The sequence below is a fragment of the Danio rerio genome, chromosome 9 (genome assembly GCF_052040795.2).
Source record: "Danio rerio strain M-AB ecotype USA chromosome 9, GRCz13ab, whole genome shotgun sequence".
In the NCBI taxonomy this organism is placed as follows: domain Eukaryota; kingdom Metazoa; phylum Chordata; class Actinopteri; order Cypriniformes; family Danionidae; genus Danio; species Danio rerio.
In genome coordinates this window covers 17,685,628-17,700,088 of record NC_141029.1, presented here as the reverse complement: position 1 = coordinate 17,700,088, position 14,461 = coordinate 17,685,628, and the positions used below count along the sequence as shown (strand labels likewise).

Below are 14,461 nucleotides of genomic sequence, written 5' to 3'. Positions count from 1 at the left end.
AAATTGATCTCTTTTAATCTCTCTTCTTTTGCAATAGATATGTTTTCATCATATTTATCCAATAGATCTTAGGTTTTTAAAATTGGTATAACTTCCCAGGCATTAGGTTGTTCTATGGGGGTTCCACAGGGGGAAGTATTTTGGGACCTTTACTTTTCCTGATGTATATCAGTGACCTCCCTCAGGTAATTAAACATTCAGATTCTTTATTATATGCAGATGACAATGTACTTTTGTGTCTGGATCAAGTACAGACATAATTAACAATAAATTAAATACAGATCTTCAGCTTTTACATGAGTGACTGCAAGACAATAATTTGACTATTTACGTTAAAACAGAGTGTATGTACTTTTATTCACCTAGGAGAAAATTATCCATATCCCATCCCCTCACTTTCTCAAATCAAAAACTTTCCATTGTATCCACATATCAATATTTGGGAATCAGTCTGGACTCTCACCTCACTTATTGTAACCATGTTCAAAATGTTTATAAAAAGCTGAAACAAAAGCTGTTTGTTTATGACAAAATTAGGACAAATTTGTCTTTTTCTGTTTCAGAAACTTATCTGCATGCCATAATCTTGTCTACCTTGTCCTACTGTCTGCCTATTTGGTCTCTCACAACAAACAATATCTTGGAGCCAATAGCTAGACTGTACAATAGGGCCTATAAGATCCACAACAGACTTTCTGGATGGACACAACATTATTTTGCTCTATCACTTTCTAAAGCTTTAACATTTCAAAACTACATTATGAACACAGGTATTAAACTGTACTATAAAATTTTAAATAGCCCTACCTAGCAGCCCTGTGTGCTTTTGTACCAAAACTCAACACAAGGACTGATCGTTCCACCAGATCTGTAACAAATGGATGGTTACCAGTACCAGCTTTTAAAAACTGTTATGGACAGATCTTTCTTTTAGTTTGCACAAAAGCCTGGAATGAGATCCCACAACATCTCAAAACAATACCAACACTGAGACTTTTTAAAAAATCCCATGCTTGTCATCTAATGGTCAACTATCGCTGTAGCCACTGAGATAGTAGCCTACTTTTCTTTATTTTATATGTTTGGTGATTGTTTGTACTGTGTTGTTGGATGAAATGTTAGTCTGTTTTTATGTTCTGCAGAGCAGGAACCTGCTAAAAACCAGCATTCATGCTGAGTCAGGCCCAATTATATTTTAATCTTTTCCTGTTTAAAAATCATAAATAAATAATAAATAAACAAACAAATAAATAAATAAACACTGATCTGGCAAATTTTGGGGGTCTTCTCTGTGAGAGACGCATCATTCAGTGAATAGATTCCACTTCAGGGCATAGGCGCGCTCGAGGAGGGGGCTCTACCCAGAGTGACGGTATTAACCACCGCAATCAGTAGGTTACCTAAGTCTTCCTTGCGTCTAAGGACCACACGTGGAGGTTTCAAAGAACGGGGCGAGGGTGCCAGATGGTGCCCTGTTCCTAAGAGAGTAGGTCCTCTCTCAAAGGGATCTGTCAGGGAAGGGCCGTCACGAGGAGGGAGAGCTCTGACATCCAGGTAGGTTGGGTCAGAGGGGCGCAATCAGCAAAACCTGTTCCTCATCCTCCCTGACCACAGTAACTGCACGAGCAGGCTCACTGGGGGAAACGCATATTTGCACATGCCCCAAGGCCAGCCAGTGCATCCATGCCGAGAGAGCCCTTGGGCAGGGAAAAGAACAACTGGCAATGAGTGTTCACGGGGGAAGTAACATCGATCTGGGCTTCCCCAAATCGCACTCATATCAACTGAACAGACTCAGGGTGGAGTCTCCATTCTCCGGGACGTAACGGCTGCCGTGAGAGCATGTAGGCTGCACAGTTGAGCTTGCGTGGAATGTGAATGATGCGCAGTGGTTTCAGCCGCAGATGACTCCAGAGGAGCAGACGGCGGGCGAGCTGAGACATGCAGTGAGAGCGAATAACCCCCATGCGGTTGATATATGCCACCACCGCCATGCTGCCCGTTCTGACCAGCACATGTTGCTGCTCCAGCACTGGAAAAAAATGGTGGAGAGCAAGGAACACTGCCAACAGCTCCAGGCGATTGATATGCCAATGCAACTGGGTTCCTTTCCACAGGCCCGCAGCTGCAGGCCGCAGCACACAGCCCCCCAGCCCGTGCTGGAAGCATCTGTTGAGACAACAACATGACTGGACGCCTGTCCTGGAGGCACTCTGGCCTGTAGGAACGAGGGTTCATTCCAAGGGCTGAGGGCGCGGCGACAGAGCGCAGTAACAGAGACTCGGTGTGCGCGCACGTGCCATTCTCGTCTGATGCGATTGTAAAGCCAGGGCTGGAGTGGTCTCATATAGAGTAATCCGAGCGGCGTGACAGCAGCTGCGGATGCCATATGCCCCACAAGCAGACAGTTCAGCATCAGCTAAGTGCGCTCTCCGGAAAGGTGTGCTGTTATGGTGACCGAGTCCAGCTCCAGCCCGAAAAAAGAGATGTTCTGCACGGGGACGAGTTTGCTTTTTTCTCGGTTGACCTGAAGCCCCAACAGGTGGAGGTGCCTAAGCACCTTGTCTCTGTGCATAATCAATTGCTCACGAGAGTGGGCTAAAATCAGCTAGTCGCAGAGATAATTGAGTATGCGGATGCCCGCGAGCCGAAGTGGCGCTAAGACACCCTCCACGAGCTTGGTGAAGACCCGCGGAGACAGAGAGAGCCCGAAAGGGAGGACTTTGTATTGCAGAGCTCGACTTTCGAACGCAAACCGCAGAAACTGACAGTGGCGAGGAAGAATGGAGACATGGAAATATGCGTCCTTCAGGTCTATTGCTGCAAACCAATCCTGAGGACGAACGCACCGGAGGATACGCCTCTGCGTGAGCATTCTTAACGGCAGCTTGTGCAGACAGCGGTTTAAAATGCGCTGATCTAGGATAAGTTTTGACCCACTGCTCTTTTTGGGCACAATGTAAAACCCGCTCTCCATCTCGGCTGGAGGGACCGGCTTGATTACATCCTTTGATAGGAGGACAGCAATCTCCTCTCGCAAGACAGGGGCGAACAGGGGGCTGTCTCTGGTGAGATACACACCCGTGAACTTGGGGGGCCGTTTCGCAAACTGAATCGCATAGCCGAGTCTGATTGTATATATGAGCCACAGCGAAGGGCCAGCCCACGCTTACCAGGCAGGCAGAGCTCTCGCTAATGGACTCATCGCTACAATCGCTGACAAACTAGCAGTGGGGCAGCGCGCAGTGGGTGTGCTGATCCGGGAAGTAAGAGGGTCCCGCGGAAGGGTCCCAGGCGAGTGATTTGTTCTCACTCTGCACCCAAACTCCGGAGAGGGGGCTCGAGGGGTGGGAGAAAGGAGACCGTCCTCGCAGCGCTCGTGAGCCACTGGCGAAACGCACCAAACCTGCGAGCTAGAAGCATAGCATCTCAGATTGGCAGATTTTGGGCTGTCACATCCGGAGAAGTGGAAAAGTGTTCTTTCGTTAATGTTTTCAAGGCAGTAAAAAGTGCCATTGGAAATGGGGCCCGCCCCTCCAGCAGGGAAAGAGCAAGTTCCCTCTTCTCCAGATGACCTGTCCCAGGGACGCTTTGCGGTCCATATACAGAACTTAGCGGCGCTCTGGGCTGGAGGGGTGTGGGGGCAGGCCAGCTTGGGATATGGGGGAGTCAAGAAAGTGGACTTTGTCGACTTTGCACATACCAGCCAAGTTTAGCCAGAGGTGGCGCTCCTGGACCACTAATGTGAACATCGTCCTTCTCAACGCACACGCTGCAACTTAGTGGTCCGAAGAGAATAGTTGGTTGCGGTGCAAAGCTCATGTAACAAGCCTGGGTTGGACCCACCCTCGTGCAGCTCGGCCAGCGCCTGCGCTTAGTAGCGCTGTTGGGTGGCTATCGTGTGCAAGGCTGAAGCAGCCTGGCCCACAGCCTTGTAAGCTCTAGTTCCGAGGGAGGCAAATAACTTACAGGCTTTGGACGGGAGACGAGGTGGACCCCGCCAAGAAGAGGCACCACACGGTCAAAGATTGACTGCAATTGCGCACTCGACCTGAGGAATCGCCACATACCCCCTGGCCGCTCCACTGTCAAGAGTGGTGAGGGCGGAGGGACACGGGCATATAAAAGTGCCCTCCAAGACTGCGTGAGCCTACTGTGCACCTCCGGGAAGAAGGGGACGATAGGCTTCAAAGGCTTAGCCCTCTGGTCCTCTACGTAGCACCCATCTAGTCGGTCCGGCCGCGGAGCTGGAGGATTAACCATCTCCAACCCAACGGGCAAAGCAGCCCGGGAAAGCAAGGCTAACATGTCCGTTTCAGAATCCGTTTTGACAGCGCTCACCTGCCCGAAGGGGGCAAGCGGGCCTGGTTTCTCGTAGGACAATGAAAGCCCCCCCTTCGATGCAGCTGTGGATGTCTGGTCCCCGGTGTCATCGAACATAAGGGCTACGTTTAGACGGATCGCTTCCTCCGCTCGAAGCTTAGATGGAGCGCTTGGAGGAGCGGGAGGTCCGTGGGCCCGGAGGCAACGGATTATCTCCCACTTGAACCCTCAGATCTGCCCGAGTGCCCACTGCAGTGCAAGGGACAGCTGGGGTGTTTTGCCCTTTTGCAAAGGCTAGCCGCGATCTTAACTGCGCAACAGTCATTGCATCGCAATGATGACGTGAACTGCCCGCGCATTAACATGCATTAACATGCTGGACCCCCAGACAAGCAACGCAGTGCTCGTGCCCATCATCCAGGGACAGGAAACCATCGCATCCAGAAACGCACGGTCGGAGCGCCATCCTGAAAAGGACGTGCTGCACGACTGTGTTGCTCTTTTTGTGAAATTGCAACTTTATAGGCACCACTCTGGAGGACCGGACCCAAAGAACGCCAGGCAAGGGAGAACCCATCTCGACCATCTGCCGCTGCGTGTACACACTCTGGACAGGGAGACTGCTCTTGTTCACTCGAAATCGCTGAATCACAGCAGGAGAAACCCTCATCGACTCTCTCAGAAGGCTGTAATCTCAGGCCACCTGTCATTCACTGCGGGACTCGTGAATAGGCAGTGATCTGTGTCATTATAATGGCGTCAGTATAAAAGGTGCACAACCAACAGGAACCAGCCAACAGTATCTGAGGTGTTCGCTAAAATGACTAAGTACAAGTGAGTGAAAGATTGAAGCTGTCTACTGAACCTCTGACTGCCTGGACCTGCTGTCTCGAGCGCATGGCTGTGTGTGCCTCTGTGTGTGTGTGTGGTCACGTGATGTGCGTTTTCAGAGGTAGTGAGGAAGGAGGGCTGCTCAGAAATGCCACATGCCACTGTGGATGTCAAATCGTTGTTGTTCTAAAATGCCATTTAAAAACAAAGACATGTTAGTGTAAACACGGCCTGAGTGTGTACTTTTCCAAGCGGATTTGCAATGGGGGCGGGGCGGAGGATTGCGATGCCGGTGTTGTCTATCGGTCGAACCCTAATACGTACATAGCAGAGCTTGCAAACTGTTTTTTTTTTTTTTTTTTTTTTGTCAACAACACGAACGTTGTCAACATAACTCACTTGAAATCCAAAATGCTTCCACAACGGTGACTTCATTGAAAGAGGAGAGAGTTTAAGCTCTGTCGACGGGTCTCCTGCTTCTGCAGTTTACAGTTTTTTTTACAATGGCTATGACACTTTTTTCAATACATTTAACAAGTTTCCTAAACTCTTAACACGGTTAGCACAACATCCGTTTTCATAGGCTATACAATTAACACATTTCTTGTTGCTTTGACACAAAATGCATCCAGTTAACGACAATTTAAAATGCTTGAACTTCGTTTACACACAAACTTAACCAAAACAATGTAATTTTACAGTCCAATTTACCAATGCTTTCACACAGTATGTCAGAAAAGATAACATCATGCGCTAAACATAACGTATATATGCTATATAGGTTCTATATAACAATTGTAACACAAATTTTAGAACATACAGTATGATCATGTGATTTGATAAACCTCAACACATGAGTGTGGTTTCTAGATGTGAATCAGCTGTATATATATCACAGCTGATTCCCATCTAGAAACCACACTCATGTGTTGAGGTTTATCAAATCACATGATCATAATCACAATCTGGTGTCATCCGCGGCTGAAATCGCTGCACGCCATTCACATTTCAAGCTAGCTCAACCGTGCAGCCGATGCGCTCTCACGGCATCCTTTACGTCCCAGAGAATGGAGACTCCACCCCGAGTCTGTTCAGCTGATATGGGCGCGATTCGGGGATCGATCTGTTTGCTTCCCCCGAGAACGCTCATTGCCAGTTGTTCTTTTCCCTGACCGAGGGCTCTCTCGGCACGGATGCACTGGCCCACAGCTGGCCTCAGGCCATGCGTAAATATGCGTTTCCCCCAGTGAGGCTGCTCGCGCAGTTACTGTGCAAGGTCAGGGAGGATGAGGAACAGGTTTTGCTGGTTGCGCCCCTCTGGCCCAACGGGACCTGGATGTCAGAGCTCTCCCTCCTCGCGACGGCCCTCCCCTGGCAGATCCCTTTGAGAGAGGACCTACTCTTTCAGGCACAGGGCACCATCTGGCACCCTCGCCCCGATCTTTGGAACCTCCACGTGTGGTCCTTAGACACGAGAAAGACTTAGGTAACCTACCGATCTCGGTGGCATACCCTGATCATCCGTTTCCTCAGTGGCGCTAGGCGAATTAATCCAACCGGCCCTCTCTCATGCCCTCTTGGGATCTCACCATCATTCTCACTAGCCTGCGCAAAGATCCCTTTGAGCCACTTGACTTAGTATCTTTTAAGATTTCTGTCCTGAAGACAGCTCTGCTGGTCACGTTGGCATCTATTAAGAGGGTCGGGGACCTGGAGGCATTTTCGGTCAGTGACTCCTTTTCTTACTTTGTCCAGTTTGCGCTTTGCATATTTATCTGGACCATACTCAGAGCTTTAGATCATCTGAGCAGCTCTTCGTCTGTTATGGCGGTCGGCAGCAGGGAAGTGCCGAAACAGAGGTTGGCCCACTGGATAGTGGATGCCATCTCCCTCGCTTATCAGAGCCACTCGGAGCATCGCATCCTCTTGAGCGTGTGCACGCGGTGCCTCTCTAACAGACATCTGTAGAGTTGGGGGCTAGGCGACACCTAATACATTTGCAAGGTTTTACAATTTGCGAGTGGAGCCAGTTTCCTCAAGAGTATTAGGTAACCCTTGGTGATTGAGGAAACAACTCGGTTAAGGTGTTGAAACACGCTTGCTGCGCCATTCTCCCTAACACAGAGATACATGTGCTTTTTCATCTGTCAGTAAAGTTCCCCATACTTTTCTCAATGTACTGTCGTATTTTCCTAGAATTATCTACACACTTGCGGCTCCCAAAAAATATATCTAAATCCGTAAAACTTCTTTGAAGTGGGATAAGTAAGGGCCAGGGATCACGTTAGAAGACCGCACCTCTCTTTGATGCAGGAGCGCTCACGCTATGCCTGGCTATCCTCTCATTGGGGGCGAAGGTAAGGTGCAGTCATTGTGGCGTTTTCCAGACATTTCCCCATTTCGTGGATTAAAATCCACTAATAGCATTGAAGTTCCCATCCGAAGGGGAACGCTCTGTTTACTAAAGTAACCCTCGTTCCCCGAGGAGGGAAATGGAAATGCTATATAGTATCGCCATAACGGTTGTTCCTTAGCTGTAAGTGTCAGTCTCTGAAGCGAAAAGGATAGCGTTTCCTTGCTTTCCATGTGCTTATATGTGGAGCTAATTGACAATAAGCTCCAGGTGCGCAAGCTTACGCTGCCAACTCATTTGGCATTTCATTGGCCCGTTATATACTCTTTTAGATGATTGGCTTTCTGAAACGAAATCCCATTTCGTGGATTAAAATCCACTAATAGCATTTCCGTTACCCTCCTCTGGGAACCAGGGTTACTTTACAGTTTTTCTCATTTGCCAAGATACACTCAGTGAAACTGGGATTCACTTGATCTTCATCATCACATTCTTAACACAGGAGAAGTCTTCTCTTTCAAATGCCTTAACACTTTTTCATTTGTTTCACACATTTCTCACACCCTTTGTCACCACAGATCTCATTGAAAGAAGAAAGTACTTGCATAATTATGAATATCCATTGCACCTGTGTGAAACTTGTTTGCACAACTCTTCAATTAGCAATCAATCCTCATCCTTCTACAAAAGATGCCACCTCTGCATTGCTATTTGCAAGCATGGATCAAAGAGGCCACAGGCATGGAAGGAGAGTAAGAGGCCATGGCAGAGGGGCCAGAGGAAGAGGAGCTTGTATACGTGGTATACACACTTTAGCCATGTAGCTTGCTAACTTTCTTAGATCTTATCATAGCGCACCTTCAGTACCAATTACCAAGACCATTTCACTTTCGACTTCTTCAGGGCCAGGTGTAGGCCAACCATGGTAGAATTAGAAAATAGAGAACATTTCAGCTATATCTGTTTAACCAAGTTGTGTAATTTAATCTTTTTGTAATTCATTTTTAACAGGTCAAACTAAAAAGAGAACAGAGCAGAGTCATGTTACCAAAAGTGAAGCCTCTGGAAAACTACTGTGTCGAAGTAGAGGTTTTGTATTTGAAGAATAAAACAAGCCAGCCCAGCAACATGACCTGTTTAAAAAATTCGCCCAGCAGTAAGTATTCCACTATATAAAGTCTGTATTCTCTTTTTTTTTCCAAATTAATTTACTGAATGTTTATTATGATGATGCTTTAATCCTTTTTCTTTTGTTTTTAATATTTAACATAAAATACTGATTTGTATGTTTTTTTTAGATGAGACAGAACCCTGGCTTATAGCTGTGATGCTTTTGATCAGTTTTCTAGTGGTGTTAGTTGCGGTTCTCCTGATCTTTATGGCTGTGTGGTACAGTTACAAAGGATACAGAATTGTATTCCCTAATGATAATCTGCCAGAGCATCTAAAACAGGTAGCAAAATTATAAAAGGCAACTGACTTACTGTTAATCTGTTACTGACTTTTTTCTCTTGCTGTCTTCTCTTAAAGTATTTGGCACAACGGTCCCAGTCACCTGCACCTTTACCCATACATGAGGGAACTCACCTGAAGGAGCCCATTCATGAGTTAATGATATATGAAAAGAAACTTAACAGCTCTCAGGACAATCAGCAAATAATATAACAATTATCGTTTCAGACAAATAGGAGGATTGTATTTGAGGTAATGTAAATAAATGTAATGATAAATGTAATAAAGAGAAACTTTTTTTTTTTTTTTACACAACAGAAGTTTTGCTTACCATAATCATATTACAGTTTTTAAAATTGCTAGCATACATTTGCCCAATCTGTAGCCACATTTTCAAAACACTAAGTGAAGTTTAATAAACTAATTTCAAGAGGAGCACGTGATATGCACCGCTGGCCACTCATCCGTAATCAGTAAAAATCCAATCAGAATGATCCTAGCTTAATATAAAAGGATCACTTTCTCCTTATTGCTCTATATTCGTTTTGGAAGAATCCCCCCTTCCACCACATCTCCTCCTTTTTTCTCCTCTTTTAAAGGGGGAGTGATCAAGACCTACCTGATCTCGGTTCTCCTGATATGCTTCTAGACCGGGCGGGAGCCCTGGGCTCAAATATCTCCGAGCTCAGGGTTCTCTCCCGGGACAGCATGCCAAACCTGCTATAAGTGCCAAGCATATCTAAGTGGAAACGCTTGAAACACAATTAGCACAACATTAGTATATTGTGACCATACCATTACAGTTTTTCTCACTTGATTAAACACATGTCTTGAAACTATGCCTCATATTCTCAAAATAGTAAACACAAAGCCATAATGTATAACCAAATTTCCCAAACATCCTATTTAAGGTCAAAATTAAGCTCTTTCCAAACCATTCACTCTTGCTGAAAACCCAAACTCAAAAAACACACACTTACACACTGGTGCAATAAAATAAAAACATTTCCAAAACTGGCAAGTTATGTTTTTACATGATGAACACAAAAGACAAAAACAATTTGTATGTACTGGTTTATTATTTATTTAAGGACTATAAAGTACAAAACACAAACACACTTTTTTAATTTAACCATTCAATTCACAACCATTATAAAACCATTCAATTCTTCCATGCTAAGAATACATTTTGCACTGAAAAAAAAAAAATTATGGTACACAAACAAACAAAAAACACTGAAATCTGGGTCGTGATTCAGGATATTATTTTATTATTATTAGTCAGATTTTTTGTCTGTAACACATCGAATTATTGGCCAAAACCATGTTTATGATAGCTTTCTTGGTCATCTGCGACTAAAGGGCCCCTTACCTGGAAAGCACACAAGTTTCAAACATGGAATACAGTGAACACCAAAAACTGGGTTTAACCAAACACTGGCTATGTTTAATCAGTTGGTTCATGTGCATGTTCATTTGAAAGCATTTGCTTTAAACTTGTGAGGAAATGACATGATAAATATCTGTCTAATGCATAAAAGTGTTTAGTGTTTTTCAAATCAATGTGTGATGTTCTGCAAAAAGTGTGAAGCTGACAATGCGCTTACAGTTGTGCAAATCTCTTTGCTCCTTGAGTGTTAAGGTTTTGTAAAATTGTGGGAACTTTAATGTGTAAACAATTGGAAAACATCTGTAACTCTGCTAGGCAGGCTTCTTCAGTGGCATAAATACATAAATTTGTCTTCCACTGACATAAATTTCTCTGTCATACACTTTCCACTGCCATGCCAAAAAAACTCCTCTATCAGGTTTATTAAGGGAGAGAATGAAGGCAGAAAAACTTGGGTGTAGGACATGCTCAAATAAGGGACTGGAATTTAAACTAAGACTGCAGGTCTCCTTGCCTTTGTTCTTCCATGTCCTTGTCATCACCTTCTCCTCTTCCTCTTTCATCACTTCCTCTTCTTCATCTTCTTCTTCTTTTTCTTCTTCTCCCCCTCCACTACATTGTCCTTGACATCTCTAATGTCTCTTTGGATCCTATAGCTGCGTCTCAAATGACACACTATACACTATGCACAATATACTTATGCACTTACACACTCAACAGCATAGTACATGTATGTAGTGTTGTCCCAAATGGAGCACTAATGTTTTTTTTACTAAGCGGAAATTCAACCCATTTCCCTGATGACGTTTGACGGTTGCCAAATCAGTAAAATAAAAGACTAAATTATCAAATAATACCTGCCCTAAGTATAACCACATTCACCATCAGGAGGCACTATAATCACTGTTTGTAGGAGAATTTTGCTTTCACAATCCAAAATAAATAAAGTTATCCAACATGTGCGCCCGATTCCTCTGCCTCTTTTGCTATGACATTGATGACATGCGTCACAGACACGCTACTGTCCGTGCTTAGCAGTTCGCTCTATCGCAGTCTCGCAGAAAGTTTTAAGCTACAAAATGGGAGCCCTGAGTAAAGATGTGTATGAACAAGCTTCCACAAGTAAGAATGCAGACGAATTGGTTGATGAGAGAGAAAGACTAATGCAATGGTTTAAAAGTGGTTCGGCTTTTTAAGTTCCGATAAACTTATAGTTCCAGTGCTCTGCAAAATGTGAATGCCGACTAGCATCGGGAACCCATCAAATCTGTTCTACCCGATAGAACAGTGGTCAGGAACCTATGGCAAAACCCACCATGCAGCTTTTGCGGCAAAGTACAAGCTGAGCGAAAGTTGAAAGAAGGCATGAGGAGCTTCAGCAAAAAAATGCAAACCTTTCACAAATGGTGAATAAGTCGTGTATGTTAAGTACGCCAAATAAACTGTTTGCGCCAGTGCTGGATCTTGCTGCGGGAAATGTCAGATTTTCGTGTTTTGCGTAACTTGTGCGTGGTGAATACCTGCATGTTTGTTTATGTGAGAGAGAGACTGTGAATGAGTCCGAGTGAAAAACAGCTAGCAAATGTCAAAAATCAAAAACCCGGCGAAATGCAAAAAAAATAAAAAAAACGCCCAATCTGGCAATAATGGTGGAATGCATTGTGTACGTGTGTTTATTTAGAGAATTTAGAGAAGAAACAGGAAAAAATGAAGCAGTTATTTGATCGTAATTCTGAAGTCCGTGAGTTTTCTCCTGGGGATCAGGTGCTTGCGCTGTTGCCTTTGCCTGCTTCACCTTTCCGAGCCAAATTTTCAGGCCCTTATATAGTTACTCGCCGCATATCCGAGTTAAATTATTTTATTTCAACCCCAGATCGAAAGAAAAGTGAGCAGTTGTGCCACGTAAATTTGTTGAAACCATATTATTCCCGTGATCAGACTGATTGTAAAACATCTGCTGTGTTAACGGTTTCTCAGACAGATGAAATTGTACCGGAGATGGAGGAAGATGAGGCTCCAACTGATTGTGTGCTGCAACCGAGGTTTTCCAATACAGAGACGCTTCTTAATTTAGAGAATTTAATGCGCCATCTAACTATTTCTCAGAAGGGAGAATTAATAAAGCTGATACACGAATTTCCAGAGTTGTTTGGCGATGTTCCATCTCGCACCCATTTGATCGAACATGATGTGGATGTTGGTGACGCAACACCTGTTCGTCAGCGTTTTTACCGAGCGCCACGGGTAAAGCAACAGGCGTTAGAGGCTGAAGTTCAGTATTTGCTTGATAATAACTTGGCAAAACCATCTTGTTCTAGTTGGGCTTCACCTTGTTTATTGGTAAAAAAATCTGATAATTCATACCGATTTTGTACAGATTATCGAAAGATAAATAAGATCACTAAACACTTCCACTTCCCAGAGTCGAAGAATGCGTGGATCAAGTAGGGGCTGCTAAATTCGTAAGTAAATTCGACCTGTTAAAGGGTTATTATCAAATTCCATTAACACCTCGAGCGCAAGAGATCACTGCGATTGTGACTTCTTCCGGATTATATTCCTATTCTGTAATGAGCTCCGGATTGCGAAACGCTCCGGCAACGTTTCAAAGATCAATGAATCGGGTTGTGTCAGGACTTTCGGGTTGTGCAGTCTATTTAAACAACGTAGTTGTTTGTAGTGATACATGGGAACAACATCTGGAGCGTGTTCGTGCTTTATTTTTGCGGTTATTGGAGGCGAAACTCACAATAAATTTGGCAAAGTGCGAGTTTGCCAAGGCTACTGTGTTCTATTTGAGAAGGGAAGTCGGACATGGTTACGTGCGTCCCTTGAAAGAGAAGGTGCGGGCAATTGAGGGGTTCCCCGTCCTATCTACAAAAAAGGATTTAATGCGTTTTTTGGGAATGGCGGGCTATTATCGAGGGTTTTGCCCAAATTTTTCTTCTGTAGTAGCCCCATTAACAAATCTTTTAAAAGAGTCTGTTCCATTCGTTTGGTCCTCTGGTTGCCAGCAAGCATTTAACAATGCTAAACTTCTGCTTTCCTCAAATCCAGTTCTTGTTGCACCGCAGTTTGACAAGCCATTTATGATTCAGGTGGATGCGAGTCAGATTGGGGCAGGTGCAGTTCTTTTGCAAACTGGGTTGGATGGTGTGGACCACCCAGTTTGTTATTTCTCAAGGAAATTTAACTCCTATCAGGTAAACTACTCTGTTATTGAGAGAGACACTTGCTTTAATATGGGCACTCCAATATTTTGAAGTTTATGTGGGAGGTGGTTCTCAAGTTGTTGTTTTTTCAGATCATAATCCGTTAATTTTTCTCCATACACTGAAAAGTCCCAGTCAGAGATTGATGCGGTGGGTTTTGTTTTTACAACCCTATAATTTGTTAATTAAACACATAAGGGGTACGGACAATGTGTTTTCTGACTGTTTGTCTCGAGCTCATTCTGAGTGATGTGACTGAGTGGGTAAGTTGTTTGGTAGTCTTGTTGTGTCTCTTCTTTTTCTTAAATGCTTTTAGGATCCGGTTTGCTGGAGGAGAGGAGATGGGGCAGGAGTATGCCAAACTGTAGCTTTAATTTACCGTTTCATCCTTAGAAAATTTAAGCAGTACTAATGTTTAAAGTTTAGAGAGAACAAAATAGGGAAAAAATAGTATAAAAATTGAAGAGAAATTATTGGTATTTGTGGCATTTATATATTTTTTCTTTTTTTAGGGGGGGAGATGTTAGGTCACATGTGGGACCTGTTTGTATGTGTGTTTGTTATTTGCAGATTCTGCGTGATTGCAGATTGGTGGGTGGGTCATCCCACCTGAGACTCATTGTGTGGGGTTTATAAGGAGTTCGTCATTCTGTCTGGGAGAGCTTGATTAGCCGGACGTCTCTGCTCAGCGCTATTGATTTGTTTTAGTTTGTGTTTGGATCATGAGCTCAGTACACTTCCATACACATGCTTTTCACTACTGACTTTCACCTATACTGACTTTGATTGCTTTAAATACTTTTGTTAATTATACGTTTTGATAATAAATCATTTCTCTTTTCAATTTACCTGGTCCGTATTGTCTCTCTGATGTTGCAACTTTGAGCCGGTTGTAACAAT

The 14,461-nt window shown here is 44.2% G+C and overlaps 1 protein-coding gene across 4 annotated transcripts in view; it reads left to right on the top strand.

Moving 5' to 3' along the window:
- Window positions 1–14,461, top strand: part of crfb4 (cytokine receptor family member b4) — a 143,865-nt gene that overhangs the window by 116,918 nt on the left and 12,486 nt on the right. The window contains 3 exon segments of one of the 4 annotated variants that reach the window (NM_001083868.1): window positions 8,519–8,663; window positions 8,806–8,960; window positions 9,038–9,893. The exons of 2 other annotated variants lie outside the window; for them this stretch is intronic. In NM_001083868.1, the coding sequence (NP_001077337.1) occupies window positions 8,519–8,663; window positions 8,806–8,960; window positions 9,038–9,172 (435 nt within the window). In that variant the 3' untranslated portion in view covers window positions 9,173–9,893. 4 annotated transcript variants of the gene reach the window in all.